Source organism: Typopeltis vanoorti, chromosome 13, assembly GCF_054136105.1.
Source record: "Typopeltis vanoorti isolate ZY-2024b chromosome 13, IOZ_Tvanoo_1.0, whole genome shotgun sequence".
NCBI lineage: Eukaryota > Metazoa > Arthropoda > Arachnida > Uropygi > Thelyphonidae > Typopeltis > Typopeltis vanoorti.
In genome coordinates, this window is record NC_143561.1 from 26,298,870 (window position 1) to 26,323,600 (window position 24,731).

The window sequence follows — 24,731 nt, forward strand, 5'->3', positions numbered from 1 at the left end:
AAAAGGTTGGGTTACAAAATAAATTTTTAATGAATGGTCCCATCAATGTTTTCTTGCAAAGGTTAAACGCTGTTTGATGGGAAAAAAATCTGGACTTTAAAGTTTTATTGATTATAGACAATGCACCTGGCAATCCTGTTTTAGAACACCCGAACGTGGAACTTTGTTTTCTGCCACCTAATACAGCATCCTTAATACAACCACTAAACCAGGGTGTGATCGCTATCTTCAAAACTTACTACATAAGAAGAACATTCCAATACATTTTGGGTAAATTAGATAAGGATAATTTACTGACAGTTATTGATGTGTGGAAGAAATTTTTTGTTTTGGATTGCATCAAACTTGCTAAGTTGGCGTTATCAGAATTGAAACCATCAACTGTAAATGCACGCTAGAAAACTATACTTGGCCAGAATGTATGAAAAAGAAAAACTTGCATACAACTGAATATCCCAATATTCAGTTGTATGCAGGTCATCCCAATATCATCAGATTAGCACATCCAGTTGGCGGAGAAGGGTTGATTTGATGATTTTTCGTCTGCAGATGTTGAAGAATTAATGGTTGACAAGGCTGTTAGTGATGACGAAATAATAGAAGCCGTCCTTGAGAATCTCGATGGAAAAGAAAAAAGTGATGATGATGATGAAGAGATTCCACTCACTGCAGGATTAATTAAAGAAGAGCTTCAAATAGCTAGTAAAATTGCAATGTCATTTTCTTACACGTGATCCAAATACTGAACGAGCTGAACAGTTTAAACGTGAACTGAAGTCACGTATATGGTGCGATATGAAGAATTATACAAAGATCTAGTCAAAACAGAATCTCAACGATTAATTACAGAGTTCGTGGTAAAAAAAAAAAAAAATCTTCAGAATTACTGGAAATTATTGCTAATTTAGTTCCTTTTACTGAAGAAAACGTTTCGCCATTGCAGTATGAACAGGACGGACAAAGTGTTTGAAGTGATGGAAGTGATTTAATTCCAGTTTTACATAAAATAAAGCGGTTATTGTCAGAAAGTGATGGTGAATAAAATTTAACTAATAACCATATGCGCAAGTGTGTTTGCGCCTTTTAGAATTTCTGTTTTATTAATGACACACTATTTTCTTTAAGAAAGATACATATGTACTGTATATACTTAAGCATTTAAAATAAAAAATATTCCATTAAATTTAAATAGAGGTGTATTCAATGATTTTCATATTTTTTTTTGAAAATAACTTATTATTCATATTGGATTTTCACATCTGGAACCATTCTTCTATCTTTTCATACGCATTATTCTTTTTTACATGTTTTTTTTTTTTTCCCGGAACCAATCTACCGTGTAAAACGAGAATTGGGTGTATCCACAACATAGCGAAACCTCCATGGTTTGTCTGCTCTAACCAGGCCAGCTAAATAAATACATATTTAATATGAACATCTCCGAAAGATCGACAGCAAGAACATCGTTTGACTTTAAAGGCATAATGAATGAATTAACTGTATAAAGGATGTCAGAGAAATAAGGCTTATTTACAAATATTATGTTAATAAAAAATAGTATGTGGAAAAACTATATGTGACCAATCAATTTGGATTTTTTACGATCTTATGGAGACTTGAAACTTACTTGAAAACTAGAAATTTAAAATATTAATTCGTACAGTAACTTAAAAAAAAAAAAGAAAAGAAATGCAATCTTTCATATAAAAAAATTCACTTGTTGAAAACTCAAATGATTATTTTAATCTTTAATCTATAATCTTTCTAATTAGTAATCTCATTTTGATAATTAATGCTGTTTTCAAATTCACTTTTTTTTTTCAAATATCTGAAAACGCACATGATTTGATTCATTCGTGGGAAACTACAAGAACTACACTAATGCCATCTACCACCACTAGTATTTTCACAGACAATCACAAACATCCATGCCCACGGCGGGATTCGAATCCCCAGCCTTTACTACTAAATATAATACTACATTTTGTCGTTGTACAATAACATTTATTTAATAAATCAATAATTCGTAATCAATAAATCAAAATTAGCACCAATGCAATAAGTGTAAGTGTCTTTTTACGAAAGTAAATTTTACTTTATGTTACTTTTACTTAATGGTGAGTTTTTGTTAACATTTGGACTTGAGCATTTTAATTTTAATTTTTTTAAAGTTTCCTTCCGAATCATATGATATATTCAGTGACTAAATCATAGGTAACTGGTTCGCTGAGCTTTGTTTGGTGATAAAATTATATTTCATAATTATTTCGAAGTCCGTCTGCAATATCAGCGTACACCAAAGTGAAGAAGGAAAAAACAGTTTTTATCATTTACTCTCAAAGTTCAATTTCATGTCTGGGTAGATATTTTGTGTAACAATTTCTCTCATAGGTGTCCCATATTGACCAATGTGTCAGTTAAACAAGGCACGGTATAATCAAAAATAGAAATCCCTCGATTAATGCGCCTCCGATTAGTGCATAATTTTTTTTCTATACCCAGATTCGATTAGTGTGTGCCTCTAAAATTCTAAAATAATTTAATTACGATTTAAAACATTTTACAAAGTTATTTTTAATGGCATACAACATATTTCCATCGTCTGCTAATTACATAGCATTTTGCTGATCATATCTCGTACTTCTTTGCAATTGTTTTCCTTACTATTTTTTATTTTAAAGTATTTTCCCAACCTTTCATCATGAGTAAAAGAATTAGTGAGCAAAAAAGTGGAAGTGTGAAAATGATTCGAAAAGTAATCTCATTGGAAGAAAAACTTGAAATAATAAAGAAAAATGAACAAAGAGAGTCCAGAGCAAAGATAAGACAAGAATACAAAATGGGTGAATCGACTATAAGAGCAATTTTAAGCAAAGCTGCTGAATACAAAAAGAAAGGTAAGGCTGCTTCAAGTTCACCATGCATGCACTCGAAATCAAAGCATTATAATGATTGAATTAGAGAGACTTCTTTCTACATGGACCGAAGATTGTAACCAAAAACGGATTCCGCGCTAAGCACTGACCTTAAGAGTCATTGCTTAGCGGGATCCGTATTAAATCAAAAGCATCCAGTTTCTTTGCAACCTTGAAAGAAAAGGCTATCAACGATGGAAAAGAAGAATTCCACTCTAGTGCTGGGTGGTTTGAGCGTTTCAAAAAGAGAAATAGCCTACATAATGTAGGGGGGGGGGCTATTGTGACCAACAAATATTTAATATCGATGAAACCGGCCTTTTTTTGGAAGCAAATGCCTTCCACGACTTTTCTGGCCAAATCAGAAAAAATCTCAGTCGCAAACTCGAATGAAATGACTGCTAGCAATATGCGAGCCGTTTGGAAGGACATTCTACCACATCGTGAAAATGATTTTAGAGGGTTTTCAAATGAATCTAAGTTAATTAAATCTCATTCTGAGAAAATGAGTGATTCCGACCTACTAAATTTAGATGCACAGCGGGAAGATCCTGAAGAATATGCAGAAAATTTAATCACTTACAAGTCCAAAGAAATTTCACAGAAACAATTTGAAAATATTTTTCGTACAATCGAAGTTTTTAAGCTGCAATGCTTAGAAGCTGACCCCTGATAAAGAGAGAAGCAGTAAAATTTGCAGAAGAGGTAATAGGGCCATACCGTCAGTTGTATGAAAAAAAAAAAAAAAACAGAATGCCCACCAAACTACGTTAGCTCAATTCTTTGTTAAGAAGGAGAATAATAATTTTATATTCTGAATATGTTTTATTATCTTTCAGCTTCATGGTTTTCCTTTAACTAGGTTCTCAGATATACCCTAATTCTTTATAAAAAAATTAAGGGTCAAAAAAAGAAATTATGCTTTTCCCCATAGGTTATTATATTCAATTAGTGCATTTTCGATTAATACGGCTATTTTAAAGAGCATATTAGGCGCATTAATCGAGAGATTGCTGTATTCGTATATATGATGTACGAGTATCGAAATATGACCATTTTCGTTTGACACAAAAGCAGACATTTTGCACATGAGCACCTCCTACTCCAAGATATCTTTCATAATTTGTAATCAATTAAATATACTACTACATTTTGTAGTTGTATAACAATATTTATTTAATAAATCAATAATTCGTAATCAATAAATCGATATTAATATATTAAAATATAATACATAAATATTTGTAAAAAAATAAGTGTTATAATTATTGTACTTTATAAAAACTGCCCAATAAATTTGGGCGGTTCTTTAAAAGTGTATGAAATTCCTAGCATGAACAATAGAAATGACATTTGACAGTCATCATTATTTTTAGGATCGACACTGTTGGTTTTTTTTTTTTTTTTTTTTCAATTTAAACAAAAAATACATTGAATAAGTTTTGATAGTTAGGAATGTGGTGTGTTATTGTTTTCAAAATGACAGCATATTTAAACCCATCGTTTGATCATTTGGAACGGATATTTATTCAATACCTGTTCAATGTAATCAGCTGCAATCCTCTCAAAGAGAGGAAGCCGCAGAATTAGGATTTTCTTAAAGAAGGATTTACATTAACCAACTTATGTTTTTGAGTTTGATGTTTTTTTTTTTTTTTTTTTAATACCAGAAAAAGAGGGACATTTAAGTGTCTCCCAGCTTTTCTGAGAAAAGCAGGGCGGAAGCCTAAAATCTGGAATGACTGTCACGCCAAAATTGGGACGTGTGGTCACCTTAACTATACATCATCAAATATTTCGTTCGTAATTTTTATCGCGTATACGATGAAAATATATATGTATATGACACTCAGCTAATTTTTCTTTCTTACAATTTTTATAAATGCATAACGGCTCCTCAAGTCGGGAGCATACTTACAATTCACTAATTCTTCCTCTTTATCTACTTCCGGAAACTTCCGATGAAAGCGAAGGTTGTGCTTTTTGATCAAACGAGAATGGGATGGTGACACAGCTGATGAAGATGCCGATGTCACAGTGGGCATGCTCACACATCGTTTGTCTCGAATGAGGCTAAAAAAGAAAATTAAATTATAAATAAAATGTCATTATTTAGAGCATCATATAGCAAGGTGTGAGACTATCAACCACAAGAACACTTTATTTCCATATATTTAACATGATATAATATATGTAGCATACAATTAGTAATATACAAACTTAATGTGTTCACAAACCGTTTTATTTTAAAAAAAGCATTCATAGCTATTATTTTTTAAAAGTAATATCTCTTGGCGATTTTGTTTCTTGCTTGCCTGTAATATTTCAGAAAAAGGAAATCAGTAGCACATAAACTTCAAAGTTCAAGTATCCCAGTGATTACTCTTTTTGTGTCACGGCCGATTAATGCTCTTTGAACTTGTGGGCAGATCACTATAAAAAAATCATACCACGAACGAGGAAAAATAAAAGGCTTAAGAATATCCATCGTCAGCTACTTTCATTTTGCTTTATCATAAAATGAGTTATTAATAAGCACTCAATAACTGGTCAAAAAATTAACAAACTATTACTGGCAACTACCATCAAGTTAGCGTTAATTTTTAACACTACGTGCAAAATGCTGAATCGCATACTCGTATCCAATCTCTTTGAAAAGATCAGTTGTCGATAGGCATTCTTTTGTCCAGTTTGGCAAATCGAAACAGTAGAAGAGTAATTTGCAGAGTTGGCACTCTTCCTGTGTAGTTAGTTATCTTGTTCCTGCTTGAGTGGTCGTTATCGGTAGACTGGAGAAGTGACTAAAATATCTTTCATCTTATTTTTTCAATGATAAAATGTAATATCTGTTCTGCGGAGACGGGAAGATGATTCATATTACATCGACTAGGGTTTTTTTTTTTTTTTTTTGCATATATTGTTCTTTTCTGGTTTCAAAGCACTTTTGAATAAAAACAAAATCAACTAATTTTTTTTTAAACTCAGAAAAGGGATTATATCATGAATGCCTTAAGTTATTCCGATAGAAAAATATAAAATGTCTTTGTAATACTTCGGAAATATTTTTGTAGGAAACCTATTAATAGTATCTAATTGTCAGCTTTGCAGAATACTCTATATCAAACATGGGGCAACCTTTCCTAGTTCGGGGGCCAAATTATCATTCTGTCTCCGAGTCAATAAACAACTAATAAATAAAATAAATTAATATTAAATGAATTAAAACAAGTTACTACTTCATATTTCATTTATTTATAATATAATGCTTTGGTATAAAGCTCTACATAAATTTTATAATATAATGAACGACATAACAATTTAATGTGAAGATTGGCCTTGTACTTTATTGACGTTAATATTACTCAAGGATAATCGCATAGAATTTTCGATGTTTTCGTCCGTTATTCTTGTCCGAATTTTTGATTTATTGTATTTCATCCTCGAAAAAAACTGTTCACACATATATGTGCTGCCAAAAAGACAAATGATTTTTCTTGGAAAGGTGCGTAAATTTGTCTATTTTTCTTCCACTAAATAAAATTTATAAAAATTCATCAAAGCAATGATGTTGTTAAATTGTGATTTTAGCACTAAATCCGCCTGAAGCTCAATAAGTTCCATCTGTAAGTTTTCTGGCACATTATTTACATCAGCATCCATCAGACGAGCAAATATAGCGAATGTGGAGTCTTTGTTTTTGAAGTCGGCAAACCTATCAAATTGCTCTATTACTGCCTTCAGTTCATCTCCATAACAATTATAAGGGATATTTTTGAGTTGCTAGAGTAGGAAAATGCTAACAATTTTTAGCTCTTATCTGACTTTTCAACAATCTTAGTTTATTACAAAAAGCTTTGGCATGTCCATGCAGTTCATGAACCAATTGTCCTTCTTTTTGCAATTTAAGATTCAATTCGTTTAGGTATCCGGTGACATCTACAAGGAATGCTAAATCACACACCCACTCATCATCTTTTATTTGGTTAATTGTGTTTCCTTTTATGTCCATAAAATCTGCAATGTCTTGTCTCAGATCATAAAATCGTTTTAACATTTTACCTTTACTCAACCACCTCACTTCACAATAATAAGACACATCTTCATAATCCGAAAATAGGTCTGCCAAATACTCCTTAAATTGGCGGTGATTAAGTGCACGTGACTTAATAAAGTTAATACTGGCTACTACAACTTCCATAACATTTGTGAATTTAATCGATTTTGCACACAGATTTTGTTGGTGGATAATGCAGTGAAAATTTGTTAAATTTTCCGGATGGATCTCTAGTTCTATTGCTCTTTCATGAACTATTCCAATAAATTCCTTCTGTGCACCAACCATTACAGGGGCTCCATCAGTGCATATGCCAGATAGTGAACTCCATTTAAGCCCAAATCTCTCGAAGTCTGTGTTGACTGTTTCAAATATATCTTCACCGGTAGTTGTTCCTTTTAACGACCGAAGCGCCAATAATTCTTCTGTGATGTTGAAATCCGCATCAACTCCCCGAATAAATATTGCTGGTTGTGCTGTATCCTAGGCATCGGTGCTGTCATCTAAAGCAATTGAAAATGCTTCCAATCTAGCAATCTTCTCTTTTAAACTTTTTTTTGATATCATAACCCATAATTTCTATCCGTCGGAGAACAGTACGTCTCAGCAAACGAATATTCTCGAAGTCTTTTTTCTTTTCAGGACATATTATACTTGCAAAATCCAGCAGACATTCTTTGATAAATTCTCCTTCACCAAATGACTTAGAATGCTTAGCGATTTTTTCGCTTACCACAAAGCTGGCTTTGACAATGCTGTGGTGCTGCGTTCTTTGCTTGTTGAACATTTGCAACTGGGTATCCAAGTTCTTCTTCAACTTCTGTATTTCATCTTTTCGTAGTTGTCCATCAATTTTTGAATGATCCGCATGTCTCGAAGGAAAGTGTCTCTTCAATCTGTATTCTTTGTTGACGGATACGGATTCGTTGCACAGCAAACATACAGGCAAACCTTTATTCAGAATAAAATATTAATCTTCCGCCCAGTTGTCTTGAAATTGACGATTCTCTGCATCTACTTTTCTTTTTTTTTGCAATAACCCCTGACATTGTCCCAAATTTATAAGCGATATTCAGAACTGTCAAACAAAACTGTCTTCTACACCGCAGGCACTAAACAGAACACATCAACGCAGGCACCAAACAGAACATAACATCAATGCAGGCACTGAAACAAAGCACAACATCAACGCATGTACCGAACTAACACGTTGTAACACGTTCACACACGCGGCTAGTCAAAGTGAGAAAGAGACCTTGGTTGGACAAAACATAGTGTGTTTTGCGCAAGTCATATGACGTCAGCTTAATGTGAGTTAGTAGAACACACTATGTTTTCTCCCACCATGAATCAGACAAACTTCGCTGAAATAGATTAGGGCCGGATCAAAAGAAGTAGAAGGCCGAATCAGGCCCACGGGCCGGGGGTTGCCCATATGTGCTCTATATCATCTGCAGATATCACCTGCTAGAAAAGAAGGAAAAACTTGTTTACGCACATTTAGGCTTAAGTGCTAGTTTACACTCATCATAAAATTTAATGGAACAAGGAACCTCGATTCTGTCGTGACGAGAGGAATCTTTATATGGGCTTTTTCAATTGAAGGTGAGTTAGCCAATCTCATACGTAGATAGCATGATTTTATCCTCCCGAAAATTCGGAATTTCCATTCCGCATACAGGCAAATAGGCCATGAGAACACACACAATTTACTGACAATGTATATTAGTGCTGGCGGTGGGCGATAGATGGCACTGTGTTTGTCGATGGTTGTGATGTCATGTAGCTGGAGGATTAAGTAAGGGAGACGGTGGGTTGTAGTGGAGTAATATGCTTCCCCACTATGAGTCCTTGTACTATTTGGAAGTGTCATGTAATAATAATACAGCACAAGGAGAAATAATTAAACAGCAGGTTTAATAGTTTCAGTATTTCGCCTCTATCACAGAGGTCTAATATTAGATTAGAGGAATATAATATTAAAATTGTAATAACACTAAAACACCCACACCAATACGTGGAAGAAAATACAGTATACTCATTAAGCCTAAAGTCCTATGAGGGTCGCCCTCTAAGGTGCTGTTGGCTAGTCTTAGTTGTTGGGTGGGAAGCCTAAGAATTAAAGTCGATATCTTGGGAAGTTTAACACATCCATATTTATTAAGGTTGGACTGGTTTTTTGAATCTGCTGCCAATTCTGAAAATAGTCAATTTTATATTTACTGCGATGAAGCATAGGTTTATTCCATCTGATCCTTTGCAAAGTATCCAAGGCATAGTCAGCTAGACCTGACTGACCACAATTGTGGGGGGGGGGGGGCGAATGTATTTTTTGTGTTCTTCAGGCGGATGTTAGAGGATCTCTCAGTTTAACCATAATATGATAAGTTGCAAGAACAAAGAACCTTGTAAACGCTTGGAACAGAGAGGGAAGGAGAGCGAAGAAGGAATATCCTTAAGAGAGCGAAGACGGAAAACCAGTTTTTAGGTACTGTTTCTAGGTGTTTCCAAGGTCACTATTTTTGAAAGTTTTCCCAAAAAGGCACTACCTTTTGCTGACTTGGTTAGCTGAGTGATTAGTGTACTCACTTTCCATCTACCAGGCTGTGGGTCCGAATCCCACCATGATCGTGTATTTTTTGTCAGTATCATCAGTGGTAAATGACTTAATAGGTGACCGCCATTCTGATTATTGGAGGCACAGAGTGTTTTGAAAAGGTTCCATGTTTCATATTTCGAACAGGGTTTCCGGATTATCTTAGCCGGAACTACTCATGGTACTAATACTAATATATTATAGGATAACAGCCTTTCGTGGATCCCCTGGGATTCAGATGAGAAGGTGGTGGATATACCATAGCTATAAAGGCTATATTTTATGTAATAAAATACCCACTCAGGGACATGTTACGTTATTTACGATAAAAAAAGCTTAAATTTGCCTATAGATTTTTCTCTCGTCTTTATGAGCCCAGTGAACCAACATTTATAAAACTGCCATCGGACTAAATTAAAAGGAACAAGTAAAGTATTTTTATCAGTTCCATCAGTGTCCACCAAACGTTTCAAAATTTTCATTATTGACAATGGAAGTAATAACCAAGTTCTGGGTTGTTTATTGATTATTTCTAATTTGCAAACTTAGCCGAAAGCATTCTTTTCCATTACAGTTTTCAGAACTTCCGGGTACGGATCAATAAGTTAATATCCAAGGAAGCTTTTGTGTTACCTGTACAATAAGATGGTGTTTAGTGATTCGGTATACCTGTAACTGACAGTTATTTTCTTTTTTAAAAAAATTAATATGTCTTTTAGATCCCATGAACCATGACGGTGATCAATATTAGGAGCGCCACAAAAGCGCTCACTTTAAATCTCTTATAAGGAAAAGTTGTGAGGCTTCATTTATAAAGGGAGGCGGGAGTGATCGATCAAAAGTACGAAATAGCGTGAGCTCTTTCTGTCTAAGGCAGTTTTTCTCAAAATGTAGTCCATGGTCCATTGGTGGATATATAAATGTCCAAATGCAGTTTAAAATACGATATATTAAATTAGTGTTAATTAAAAAAAATCTTGTACATAATTCATTTAATTTTCAATTTCGATATAATAAGAAGCAGAATATTTTGCCACATACTGTATATCTCAACACGAGAGTGTATAGTGGTACATAAAATCAGCCACTGTGTCGTCACCATTCGCCGAGAAATGCGCAGTCTCTCTCTCTCTCTCTCTCTCTCTCTCTCTCTCTCTCTCTTTACCCGAATATTTGATATATAAATATATTTTGTACTTTTTATATAAACTAAATTCCTTGAATGCTTAAGCTTGAATTAACAATTAAATAATTTGCAAGTGTCTCACTTTTTTGATTTGATTCACAATATATTCAATTTCTATGCTAATTCTCCACTAAAAAGATATTAAGGTTGTGTTTGGTTGCGCTAACGACTCCACAATTTTGAACTTAGGGGCGGCATATTACGGTTCGCCTCTAATGGCTAAGACTGTTCCATAGAGACAGAAGGAATGAATGAGGAGGACAAGGAAAAGTTGTTTCGATATATTTAAAGCTGAACAGCGAACTGATGTTGACCATCAACTGCTTGTGTGTTTATAGACTTGAGGAAAAGACGAGGAATGGTATCCAAGTTGAACGGAACATCGTCCATGAAAATACTTCTAAGCATCAGGCAAAACTGCGGGTTGTGAGATAGCTACTGCAGTGAGTCTGTGAGAGAACAATCGCTAATTAATTGGATGGTCCTCTTTTGCACAGCATCGAGCATTTGTAGAGAGGTTTCTTGTGCATCTCTACTTATGTGAGGTGATGTTGATAAACTTTCTATTATGTGAAGCCCACCCCCAAAGGCTGTAAGCCTATAACATATTAGTATTAACATCATGGAAGGAGTGAGGGTTACATAATCCGGAAACTAGAGACCAAACATGGAGCTTCAGTTACTTCTGTCTTCCAATAAGCATGGTAATGGTCTTCTACCGGACGATGAAATTTATCATTTAAAGACCCATTTCTACAACAGTAGGATTCGAACCCACACCCTGTTGATTGGACGGTGGTTACGTTATCCACTCGGCCAAACACAGATGAAGCAAGATATATCCTACATGTTTCCTATGTTCAAAGTGTTAAACATATGCTAAAATATTCTTTCTTGACTGCATGCATTTGCTGACAATATTGTGCTACTAACAGCAGAAACATACCGGCCACCTGGTGCAGAATCTATTGTTACCATAAAAATATAGACGTATAACGTCACACCCACCTTAGACATTCGAACAAACGATACTATTTTATTATACAGAGATATTTTTGTTTTTTTTTATTAAACATATCTTTCAAGTCTTGTAAGAATACTTTGTCTTAAAAGCTAAGAATACCAATTTGCTAATAATGCTAATAAATAATTTGAGATATTTAAAAAAAAACAACACTGCTTATCTGATTTTAAAAGCGTACATTTTTAACGTTGTTATATATCCTTTTATCATTAATAACCAGCACTCACAAATTAGTAGAATCCTTCGTTGCAAATATGGATAAGGAGACATTATTTTTTTGATAGTAGTTAACTTTTCCTCATTCCATTGTTAGCAATATGTCTTTTGTTCTTATTTTTGATAGATAGGATACATCAAACAGATATATGGTGTTTAAAGTCCCTGTCATCTGCTGCTAAATAAAATAAAATAAACCTGCCGAACAAATAAAAAAATGTATGACTTAACGGATTAAATTTTAGCATTTCCATGCGTACTATTTTATCTCGCATCTAAAATCCATTTAATCTGTTGTTTGATCTGATGAAATTAAGCACAAGGTTCTTAAGTGATTAAAATAAAAGATATTTGAAGGAACTTGTATAAATTTGCAATAAAACCTATTCTAATTCCCGAGGCAGCTTTATTCAGTTTGCATAACACAAACGATCTCCTTCAAACTAACCTTGTTAACATTTCATTCAGTGATATGATATTTTAAAAAAAAAAAAATGAATTCCACCCTCGAAAGGGTGTAAAACATAAGACATTACCACCGTTGATGGGTTAAAATCATATCTTTAATATTTACATTTTATATATATATTTTTCATTAATTACTGTTATTAACGGCCTGTCTTGTAAAATCTATGTTATTCCCTAAGATATATGTTAAAGAAATTTAACAAGAGCAAGTGCATTCCCGGTGTTTGATATGTTATTTGTCCCCAAATTAGCAGATAACACCACCTGCTAATTTGGGTCAGTTGCGGATTTGAAATCTTTGTTAGTTAGAAAAAGTACACTAATTTATGTCAAATGGCGAGAAAGACAGTGTCCCATCCCTTCCGCATTCCTCCCAATCAACCAGTGATCCCAGAAAACCGAAATGAAAAAAAAAAAAAAATGAATGAATGATGATAATCAAATTGGAGGATATTATGTATCAATTTAATATCTTACTTATGCGAAAACGAAGCCTTTCGGCTCTATAACTTTATTATTATTATTATTATTTTAAATTTCACTACTCTTTTGAACTTCCTTCTAATATATTTTAACGTCTCTTACGATATTTCTTTATTGCCAATTGCATCAAGATTGCCATAGCATTTTCGAAATTCGGAGGATTAATCAATTTTTTCCCTTTCAGTATTTCTAAATGAACCGAAATTCTATATAAGTATATAAGAATAGACCCCCACACCTACATTTTGAAAAATGATTTACTATTAATAATTTAGGAATGTTCTGTGGATGTTCCATTGAATAAACCAGGACCGATTCGATAAGCAGAATCCAAACGTTCAAAAATTATTTCAAAATTACTTACATTATATCAGCTGGAACAACGTTGCCAAGAATCATGTCCTGTTATGATATCACTAATATTGTTAAACCGATTCCATTGCATATCCAAATTCAGACATTTTCTGTAGTGTGTTGTTGTGTACAACTGCTGATAACTCATTGCAGACCAGTGAAAAGAGGCGGTCGGCTTTATCAGTAAATGTCACGTGATCTGGCTTATCTCAGTAAGGTTTCTTCCTAACTGGTTACCCCCAATAGATGCTAGTTGGGAAGAAACGCGTTAATCTTTACTCCTTATGACTACTACTTCCATGTGGTTTTACCCCTCCTCCCCGCCCCCTTTGAAACTGAAATCCTCTTTTGTCAACAAGCGTGTACGTATACTGCATTTGAAAGTCGTTTGATTCGTGTGTTCCGAGTTCATTGACTAGATTTGTACTCTGCCCCCTATCGGCTTCGTATGTGGGTGAACATTTTCTAATATCTGCAGAGATGAAGAGACATTATTGGGTCAAGTGTCATTCGCTGTCTTATGTGGATATATTGTACAGGATTATAAATTTAATAGAAAGAAAGCAGCACTCTTCGTTAATTTTTTTTTCTTTTCTCAAGAGTTCAGGAAACAGAGCGAGCGAACGAGAGAGAGAGAGAGAGAGAGAGAGAGTCTGCGTATGAGAATTACTAGAAAGAACTAAAAATCCGAAGCCTGTGTATTATGTGTTTTAATTGCATTTGCTTTTCCGGTCAATTTTTCTGTTTGGTGAGAGAAAAATTCTTCTTACTACATATGTAATTCAGCTACGGTTGAAAACTCTTATTATAAAGGGTTCTTCGCTTCTAGAACGGTATTTGAATCTGAGTCTTTCCCACTGAAGGGCAAATGTCGTCGTCTTTGCGACTGCGCTGTGGAGGCGCTGAGAGACAGAGAGAGCTTCTCATTTATATCAGGAGAATCAAAACATACGACAGATCAGATCAGGTGCGCATGGTTTCTCTAAGTATCGTAAGATAATCACACTTGGTACTTTTTGCGTAGAAAGTTCTAGTTTTACAGAACCGCGCAGTCTTACATATTTATTATTATTATTATTATTATTATTATTATTATTATTAGCCTTCCATCAGGAAGGTCAACAAACTCAGAATTATCCTTTACATGCTGACCGACTTTTCATGCAAGATTTCTTGATGTGCGACCGACGAGAAGAATTCAAAAAATTGCGAAAATGTGAATTCTAGTAGCGCCCCTCCCCCAGAAAAAAATAACTAAATAAAGCATAAAACATGTTTTTCACTTTAAGTCGAAATATCAGTCTAAAATACTGAAATAGAATTTTTTTTCGTTGTGTAAGGCTGGGAAGTGGGGGGGGGGGCGAATAAATGCCAGGTTGCTATCAATAACTACTTTCGTAGAGATAAGCCGACCTAGAGAACTTTACGGCTTGCTCGGGCGGTTAACCCTTTCCGCTCTCCAGCAAGGAGGCTGAGGGTTCGACTCCCACCATGGAAATCGATGTTTTGTGAATGTCTTTAGGTGTTTGGTGAATTTCATCATCCACTGTGAAACTATCACTTTGCTTATTGGATTTCTGAACTGGTTTGAAAAAGTTCCCACGTTTGGTTCTGTGGAGCAGGATTTGTGAATTTTCTAACACTTAGTCCACCTCTGCTACTGATAACTGCTCGTACTAATGTGCTTTATAGTGGGAATGATGACTAGGATTCACATAAAAAATGTGAATAAAGAACTTTTATTCTTACTATATTAAAGTGATGTGCTCATGATTGCTTTCAGTAATCGTTCTGTAAGTAATAGATATTATTTGACTGTTACTTGTTTATTATTTGTCTACAACTAATAGACAAACAAATGTCGGTTTTTCAGGGTTTAATCAACTTTACGATCTTTGATCTTTGTATTTATATTTGTTTTGATGCGTCTAGCCCTAAAGAGGCTACCAGTTCTCTTTTAGATTGTGAAACTAGTCGGCGTAATTTATTTATTTAGCTAACGACTAATAAATTCCTGTGTTCTATGAACAATGATAATAATAATTAGCAGATATGATGCAAAGACAAAATGGCATTATACAATGGTGTAGGCAATTATGAAGTGTTGCCATAGTGGCATATGTGGAATAGTGGCTTGGCGGAGTTTTAGAATGCAATATTTGTGTCTGGATTTACTCGTATAACCAGATATGGGAGGGGAAAAAATTAAATTTACTCCTAAACAATGAGAGGTACATCACTAAATTCAAGATGTATCTTCCTCTGATTGCATATTTTGAAGTAGCTAAAGAGCTTCATTAGGTACTCTGAGATTATCTATGTAATAGTTATATATATTAGATGTGGCTATAAAATAATGACAGTGATTTTATTCAGCTATGTAAGAATGCAACGAGTAAGGATGGATGCTGTGCGCCACTTGGATATAACATGATTTTGTGTTTTCATCCTGCGTCAATGCACCGCCTAAATGTGGATGAGCCTACTTATTTTTGTCTGGAGAAAAATAAATTCATTAAAAAGAAATAGAAATAAAATTTTTCTGAAAAATGTAAAGAAAAATAAAAAAAAAACCTTCATATTTATATATGATTTTGCTTTATTTATTTATTTTATTTATTTTTAAGAACTGTGTAGCTCTATGGAAATTGCATTGCATTCATAGCATTTTCAAATACCAAATTTGAGAAATTCATCACGCCAGAATTCCATAATATCCTTCGTACGGGCAGACAAAATGACTCTCACAGGAGTATCATATCACTTCCATATCCCTATAAAGCAATCGCTATTGAAACTATTGCTAGTTGCCGGAAGAAACTTATAGGATCGATTCTAGTCACTGATTAGAGAAACTTTTTCTTGTCTTTTCTTCAGTTGATTCCCGAGTTCGTCGATCTTTGTCATGGACAAGTGGGGAATGAGTGATAGAGCCACGAGATGGCGGCAATTATCTGCCGTATAATTCTCTCTCTCTCTCTCTCTCTTCTGAAAAGCATTGATTGATTCATTGATTGATTGAGCTCACTATCAGTGATGGCCTGAAAGAGGGAACTGGCTGCCAACTTGTCTTTAAAAAGTTAGTTAAGGTTAAAGGAGGTTCGCCTACTTCCTTTGGGAAATAAAAAACGTTGGAGGATTTATTTTATTCAGAATTTATTTCAATGATCTAATATTCTAAATCTAAGTATTTTTCATTGTTTCCATTTCAAAAAATGTAAATAAAATGCTTTCATTAATTAAACAACTAAATGGAAAATTCCACCTCATGCGTGGTATTTTCGGTGTAGTTGTTTATTTAATTAAGGACATCGTTTGTCATTTTTTTGTTCTTTAGGAATTCATAAGGCTTCGCTCTCCCTGCCAGTTCACCCTTTAATATTCACTTGCCCGTAATAATTAAAGAAAAAAGTAAGTGGTGTTGACACACGATCAATTAGCCAGTTTGAAGAAATGGCACAGCCAGAAAAAAAAAACTTATTTTAAAAAACCTTCACCTTTAAAAAATTCTTAAGTAGAACAAACGTGTCCTCCTTTTGAGGGGCGTCTGACTACCCATTTCGATGTGGCATTGCTTGGCTATATCAAAGTGCTTTTATAATGTGTGTTATCATATGCCTTTGAATATTACTTGAAGTTAAGTTCACATTGAAGAAATGAGTATGATCAAGAAGAGTAGTAGTCTGAGAATGTTAAGAAAAGAAGTCGTGTGTTGTATTGACACAAATTCAGATGCCAACATGGAACTTGAAACTATCGAAAACTATACATTATTTAACTGACATCCGGTTGTGGTGTGCTGTTCTTTGAAGAGGTATAGAGTTATCTTCGAAGCTGTGGTTAAGATAAATGCCTGCACTAAATAACTCTAGATATTTTGGAGCTATTTACTGTCCAAGGCGTTCTAAATTGGACTGGGTTAAGGACTATGGTAGCACTAGAATTTTATAAAAAGAGAATAGCGATTTATCAAGTTATAAAATGTGTATGATCAAGAAGAGTAGTAGTCCGAGAATGTTAAGAAAAGAAGTCGTGTGTTGTATTGACACAAATTCAGATGCCAACATGGAATGTATAGTATAGTATATTTTGGAAGTCGATGTTTTTAGTCATGATCAGGATAAGATCTGTAAGAATTGCAAAAGATTATTGTTTTCTTCCCAAACTTAGAGAAAAAGAGAAAACACACACACACACACGGTTTTACTCATTTCAAATAATTAATATAAAATAATCTTCTATTAGATTTTTATGTTCCAATGGGAGTAAGTACAACTTTTTTTAGCCATAATTTTCTGTACTAGGTAACATAACTTGTTGCCTCTCTTAGTCGTCTCTGATAGCTGAATCTCCTTTTCCCTTAGTAACAATTTGCAGACTTGCGGGTGAACAAAGCACAGCAAACAATTCGGCCGCCATTTCTGTTTCCCAGCTAGAGTTATGCCATCTGCCATTATTGTCTAAGCTAGTCAACTAATATCAACTAACTAGTGAAACCGCCAGGAAGAAAAAAAAAAGCCTAGAAATAGCTCCTCTAGTTGGCAACTAGAATTGAATTTATGAATCTTTCTTTTACTGATTTAGTGTTGAAATCAATGTGTTTTGTTTGCTGTTATTGAAGTGAATTCTTCTTCTTAATGTAGCTTCCTCAGTGAGAGGTTGCAGCTCCATGTCCTTCCAGTTCTCTCTGTTGGTGGCTTTCCTTTTTGTTTCCGCATAGCCATGTGATCCTGTCCATGATCTTATATCTTCAAGCCACGTCCTTCGTTTTTTGCCTCTTGATCCTTTTCCCATAATTTTTCCTTCTAAAACTATTAGTATCCTCTGTCCTGCTGAACCTCTCAGTACATGTCCTGCCAGTCTCATCTTTCTCTGGATCATTTCCTGTAATAAAGATCTCTGAGTTCTCATTCTCTATAAGACATCGGTATTTGTCGCGTGATCTGTCCATGAGATTTTCAGAGCTCTCCTGTATCACCACATTTCAAAGCCATTATCTTTGTCTCGATATCCACGGAACTTCTGAGCAGATCTTTATTTTTCCAGAAAGCATCTTTAGCTATGATTGTTCTTATTTTTATTTCTTTATCTGGCTTTCCATCTGCAGTAAAGAATGTAGCTTCCTAAATATTTGTATTCTGAAGTATTCTGAAATATTTGTATTCATTATATTAATGAAATAAGAAATCCTATCCTAAAGGATAAAATAAATGTAATTATAATTGCGTGCGTGCGTGTGTGTGTGTGTGTGTGTGTGTGTGTGTGTGTGTGTGTGTGTGTGTGTGTGTGTGTGTGTGTGTGTGTGTGTGTGTGTGTGTGTGTGTGTGTGTGTGTGTGTGTGTGTGTGTGTGTGTGTGTTCTAACCCATCGCAACAAAATAAGAACTATTAAAATATCTCGTGAGTATTTGCCTATTTCCTTCCTATCCCCCAATATCGGAATCTTCCTCCAATATTTCTCAACCACTCTCCTCCACCTATTCTTTAAAATAAAATCTGGATCTGCTTTTGTTTCGATTAAATGAATGAATTGGCAGAACACACACACACACACACACACACACACACACACACACACACACACACACACACACACACACACACACACACACACACACACACACACACACACACTTATCATTTCATTGATGTAGGAAAGGGAGAAATGGAAGAGGTTGAATTTTCTCCGCCAAATTAGGAAAAGGAGCCAACTGAGCCAGCTCAGTTGGCTCCTTTTCAACACACACACAACCAAAAGTTGATTAACTGTTTTCCTATTTTGCCGAAATTCCAACAGTGGGCTTAAACAAATTTCAGTAAAATCTTCAATCATTAAAAAAAATAGATTTTGACAATATAAATAATCAGTTCGTTAGAGCTAAGGCAAGAAAAATTAAACTTACCTAATTATTGCGATCATACTGCAAATCTTTTAATTTTTCTTCTATTTTATTTTTATTTCATTATTTATTTTTATTATTTTACTTCCACTGTTAAAACGTATGTATATATGACTCTGCAGTCCAGAGTCATACTTGTATGAACTGCAAAAGTCATACTTGTTGAGCACCTGAATATTATTACAGAAAAACGTTTTCGTTTTACAGTTTTACGTCGTAAAAGAAAAAATTACACAGCAAAACATTTCAATGCAACGTTTTACTGTGGATTTTTTTGCTTTACACTGTAATTTTCTGACTTGAACAAACCTTAATATGCACAGTTAGCAAATGAGTGCAGGAGCGCCAATTTTGAATTTTCTTCCAAGGTGCATAACACCCTCTCCAAATATGTGGAGAGAGTGTTAGGCACGCTGGCGATCTTACAGCATGTAATTGAAAACGGGGACTAAACTGCGAAAAAAAAAAGCCAGCTTTATTAAGTACATACGAAGGATTTTATATCGCATTAAATAGGATTGATATAATGCTAATCCTGTTTAATGTCTTGCATACTAAACGTGCTTATTGCATATAGATATTTTCAGATTAATTCAACACATTTTGTAACTTAAACAGTTGGTCTAGGCCAACCCCCCATATTAAACCCCATATTAAAGCAAGTTAATAAAATAAAAATAACGAATTATTTTTATTTTATTATTGTTTATTTTTTAGTGCAGTACAGGCTACGAAAATTTTCCACCATCAAAAGATTGCAAAAAAAAAAAAAAAAATCCCTTTACAAAACAGCTCGTGTGATGACATTACAAAAACGTATCACTAGAGGGTGGTATTGAAGCGAATGATCGGAAAAGTAATCTAAGACTACTAAGCGATAGATACCAGGAAATAGAACATTGTTAGACAGGCAGGCACTCATTAGGAAAACTCTTTTCCTCAATTGCACCATGAACTGTTACTAATCTCGAGGATCTTTGGATTGAGCGTTGTGATGACAGAAGCGTAGCCTCAACTGGTATATGTAGTACGAACAGGTAACTGCTGGGGACGACCTTGAAGCTTACAATTTATGGAGTGTAATTACCCAACCAATGTACATTGGGACAAAGAAACGTTAATAAAGCGTACGAAATGTTCATTTATCGTGGATTTTGTACACAGACATTTTCAAGGTCGTCCTCCCACTGCTCTGCCAGTTGATGGTGATAAGGTTAATCAGAATTAAGACTGATTGTTCATGACTGCAGAGAAAGCCATAAAATTTTAAAGAAAAGGAATCTTTCCGATTTATTGTAAATCATCAAGACTTTAGTACACAAAAGAGGAAAAACAAGTTGAAACTACTACACAATTGGAAAAAAAAAAACACACTAAAAATAAATTGCGACTATCTATGGGCTCCAGAAGGTCATAGAGCATAGAACGATCTCTCTCGTTGCTGACGGATAGAGAATGTTTATTTTGCCCCATACCTTGACCCTTCTAAACTTATCGGAAGAAACACTACTAATTGCTGATGAAGCATAGACGGTTAGTTTCATTACCATGTAGTTTTTATTCATGTTATAGCAAGTTAGCATTGATATAGTAATGTTGGGATACTTCAGACTTCAATCTCCAAAACTTGTTTGCATCCGTGATACACTCAATGAAATTTGGATTCAAATAACAAAGTTGTATGGGATAGTAAGGACTTTACTCTATACTATTTATAAATGTAAAAGAGCTTTTATGAACATTAGAAGTGCAAATCAATGTGCTTTCAAAAGTGTATATGCTTTGCAATTTTTTTTCCATGACTCTAAGATAAAAGATAAAATTTAAGATAAAAGTTTTCAAGACTTTTCGTATGAACCAGTGAAATCTATAAGTAAATGAAATATACAAGTACTAAATGTGACGTAATTCTCTTATATTTCCATAGCATTAATAGGTTCGCTTATGTGGCGAAATAATTAGTTTGTGGTATTTTATTTAATTTTATTTTTCAATAGACTGTCGTAGTGTAGTGGTAAGATGCATGCTGTTACTTTTCAGTGTTCTTGTGCAGCTTATCCTATAGGATAAGTTGAACCCGATAAGATGAATTGGAGGGGGGGGGGGCAAAGGACAAAATGAATGATATGTGCTCGCCACCAAAAGGCTAGTTATAATTGCAAAATAAAAATTTGAAATAAATGCTACAAACTGAAAATGAATATTTTGTTCACAAAAAGATGAAATCTTAATAATAATAATAATAAATATTCTACAAATTGCCCTACCCCTAAAAATGTCACTTATTTCCTTAATATTTGCAGTCACCTCTTGTATTAGGGAAGAATGATTAAAAATTTTAATCCTTTTTCCCTAATACGAGTGAAATTGTTATTTGTAAATTTATTATTAACATGGTTTGCTTATACGAAACTACTTTTTTTTCGAGGCGAATATCCCTCATGTGACGAATTGTCTGGTAAAGAGTTCCAGTAGAAATACCAGAGCCTTGTCCTAATATTTAGATATCTTTAAGATATATGCCTTTCATAAGATTAGCATCATCATGATGCTGACGCTCCTTCTCTTTATCTTATTCTGATCCTGCTCTTGACTAGCCTATTTCCTTTCTCCCCATCTATACAACAAAACATTATGCAAGGGAACTTGACCTAATTTAAGTTTCTTATTTTAAAGTTGTCAGTAATTTAAAAAAATCATTTAAAATAAGTAATCCAATAACTTATCTTCAGACCCACAGCCTGCCAAACATCCATGGCTTCCGTAAGCATGATTTTAATAGGATAAAGTGGTTAGTCTTAGTGTGCGCGTGCTTTCCTGGTTGGTTTGTGTGATTATGAGATGAAAATCTCGAGTTTGCGTGATGAAAAATCCTGCCACCTCTGTATGAGCAAGATTAACTCATCTTCAGGTGAAAATATCTTGTAAAGATCGCTTCCTAGACGGGATTAGAACCCCAATTATCTCCAACCAATGAGCATGGAGGATCGACCTAAATAATACTAAGAATAAATTATTTTATTTTAAAATCAATTTGGACCGAGCCAAGGCATTAAGCAATGCAAAGCGTTGGTGGGGCATCGCAGACATCGCTTTGTTATAGTAGCATTAATATTTTGATAATCAAAGTCAGTATTTAGATTATTAATAGTCGGCATTTTGATACCCAAAAACTTGAATATTTTGATAGTCGGTAGCCTGAATATTTTAGTTATCAATAGTCTTATTATTTTAATCGACAGATTTGATGTTGTGATCCTCAAAATATCAAGACTGACTAAACAAACACACGTAATAACCACAGTAATAAGTTTTAATAAGTAAATATTTCATCCTAAGTATCATAGGACATTGTCAGTACAGTTAATTCAAACAGTACTAGGAATAACATGCAGGTAGGGTGCATGATTATAATGGAATCCCAATATGCGTGCAGTAGCGTGGTATAGAATTAAATTAAAATATATCTGAAGGGGGAAAAATAGATTACATTAAAATAAGATAACATATATAAAAATTATTTTACACAATTTTGTATGACAATTTCCCATACTTTAGGAATAGCAAGAACGTCATTACGGTTTAGATATGGTCTGAGAAGTAGGGCTTCAGCACTTTCTTTATATCAACGTTCATGTCTATATAAAGATCTATGTAGAAGTTTGGTCTTTTTCGAATGGATCCTATGGTTTGGGTTTTCAACTCCGTGTTGTGCAAGGCCAGATTTCTGCGGTTTGATAAAACGGATATGGTCTTGATGTTCCGAAATGTATTTATGAACAAATCTATCTGTCTGTCCATAGTAAGACAATTTACAGGAACATGGAACCTCGTACACGCCAGGTAACATCAGAGGTAAGAGTTTGTCTTTAGGAGAAGGTAACAAGTTATAGATCTGGTTGATTGGTAGCAAGTTTGTATTTCTTCATAATTTTTGAAAGACTTTTGGAGATGCCTTTGACATAAGGTATGGGAATCCTATGGGCTTGTTCTTGTCTAGGTTGATGTGTGGGGAAGTGACTGATGATTTTTTGAGTTGTTTTAAGATTGTATCCATTTAGTATGGCTGTATTTTTGATTATTTCCAATTCTTTGTTTAGAGATTCTTCAAAGCAGTAGAATCTGTGTGCTCTGGTTACTAATGATTTAATGAAGCCAAATTTTTGAGATGGATCATGAGCAGAAGAATTCTGAATGTAGCGACCTCAAAATCGGCTTGCAATAGACAGAAGTGGAGATGGAACCATCTTTTTTTTTTGGGGGGGGGGTGCAAATCCAGAAAGGAGATACCCTATGGAGATTCTTTTTCTAGCGTGAATTTGATGGGAGGATGAAGGTTTATTTTATCTAGAAACAGGTGTAGTTCTTGTTCGGAATGACCCCAGACAGCAAAGACGTCATCGACATATCGTAGCCAAATTTTTGGTTTGGGTTTAAACGTGAAATTTTTTTTCTTCAAATTATTCTAGAAACAGGTTGGCTAGGTTTGGTGATAAGGGAGCCCCCCCCCCCCCTCATTTGCTGTTCCTTCCTCTTGCTTGTAAATTTTCTCTTTCCAAGTGAAGTAACCGGACGTAAATTGTACAATAAATATCAAGACTATTGTTATCCATGCATATTTTGATTCGCATGATTTCTTTGCTTATTGTTTACAAATACGAACAAAATAGATTCTTGTTTATAAACTCGAATGTGTTTCTTATGTAAACAATCTAGTTCGTTCTTCAGTTTTGTCTATCGTCTATCGTTAATTAATTTCAAAGAAATTAAACGACATTTACTTGTAATTAACCAAAACTTAGATGTTGTAAAGACTCAATTCTTATGCCCAATTCAGTTCGTGCTGCACCTTTATTGAAGAAATAGCAAAAATGTTTTAATAATGAATTTTGCAAATGTTACTGTTTATTTGTCATGACAAATGATAGTCAAATAAATAAAAATCGACTGCAATTATTATAAAAGGTTATATCGATCTGAATGGCACACACGTAATTTAGCGTAATAACGAATTCTAACAACAATTCTCATTTTTCTAGTTTTCGTTGCTAATAAATGGATATACCATCCGCTGTTTAATCGGCACTTCCTTATAGACATTTACTACCATGGTAGTTCTGTTTCATTTTTTTTTCCTTTCTAGAAAACAACAGTGTTATCTCTTGTTTAAGACTGAACCAATAGTAGATTCATCTAAGTGAAGATAAGATATATCGCTTTACAGATTCAATGGCTTGGATGGAGAAATAGCGTGACTTGGACTGTTATAAAACACACCCGCCAGATATCACACGTGAACTGTGCTCTTGCGATAAGCCCATTGTTTGAGATAGAAGCAAGATAGCTTTCGCGTGTAAAGTCAAAATACGATTTTTTTTTAAATTTATTTTTTGTTTCCCTAAATACACGATGTGTATCAATACACGTGGATGAAACTGCGCTTTTGTAATTACCTATTGGACTCTTTCGAATAGCTTAACTTCTGTATAACTAAAATTCATATATGTGCTTTGATTAAAAGCAGGACAGTAAAGTC

General features: G+C 34.2%; 1 protein-coding gene across 6 annotated transcripts in view; it reads right to left on the reverse strand.

The window, feature by feature from the left end:
* The window catches only part of LOC150100000 (uncharacterized), a 206,416-nt gene that overhangs the window by 96,859 nt on the left and 84,826 nt on the right, over positions 1–24,731 (reverse strand). For 5 of the 6 annotated variants that reach the window (XM_090402364.1, XM_090402363.1, XM_090402368.1 and 2 more), the window contains exon 2: positions 4,834–4,988. In XM_090402364.1, the coding sequence (XP_090258490.1) occupies positions 4,834–4,988 (155 nt within the window). Of the gene's footprint in view, positions 1–4,833; positions 4,989–13,306; positions 13,427–24,731 lie in introns of those variants that run through there. The other variant, XM_090402365.1, reaches the window with a different exon arrangement.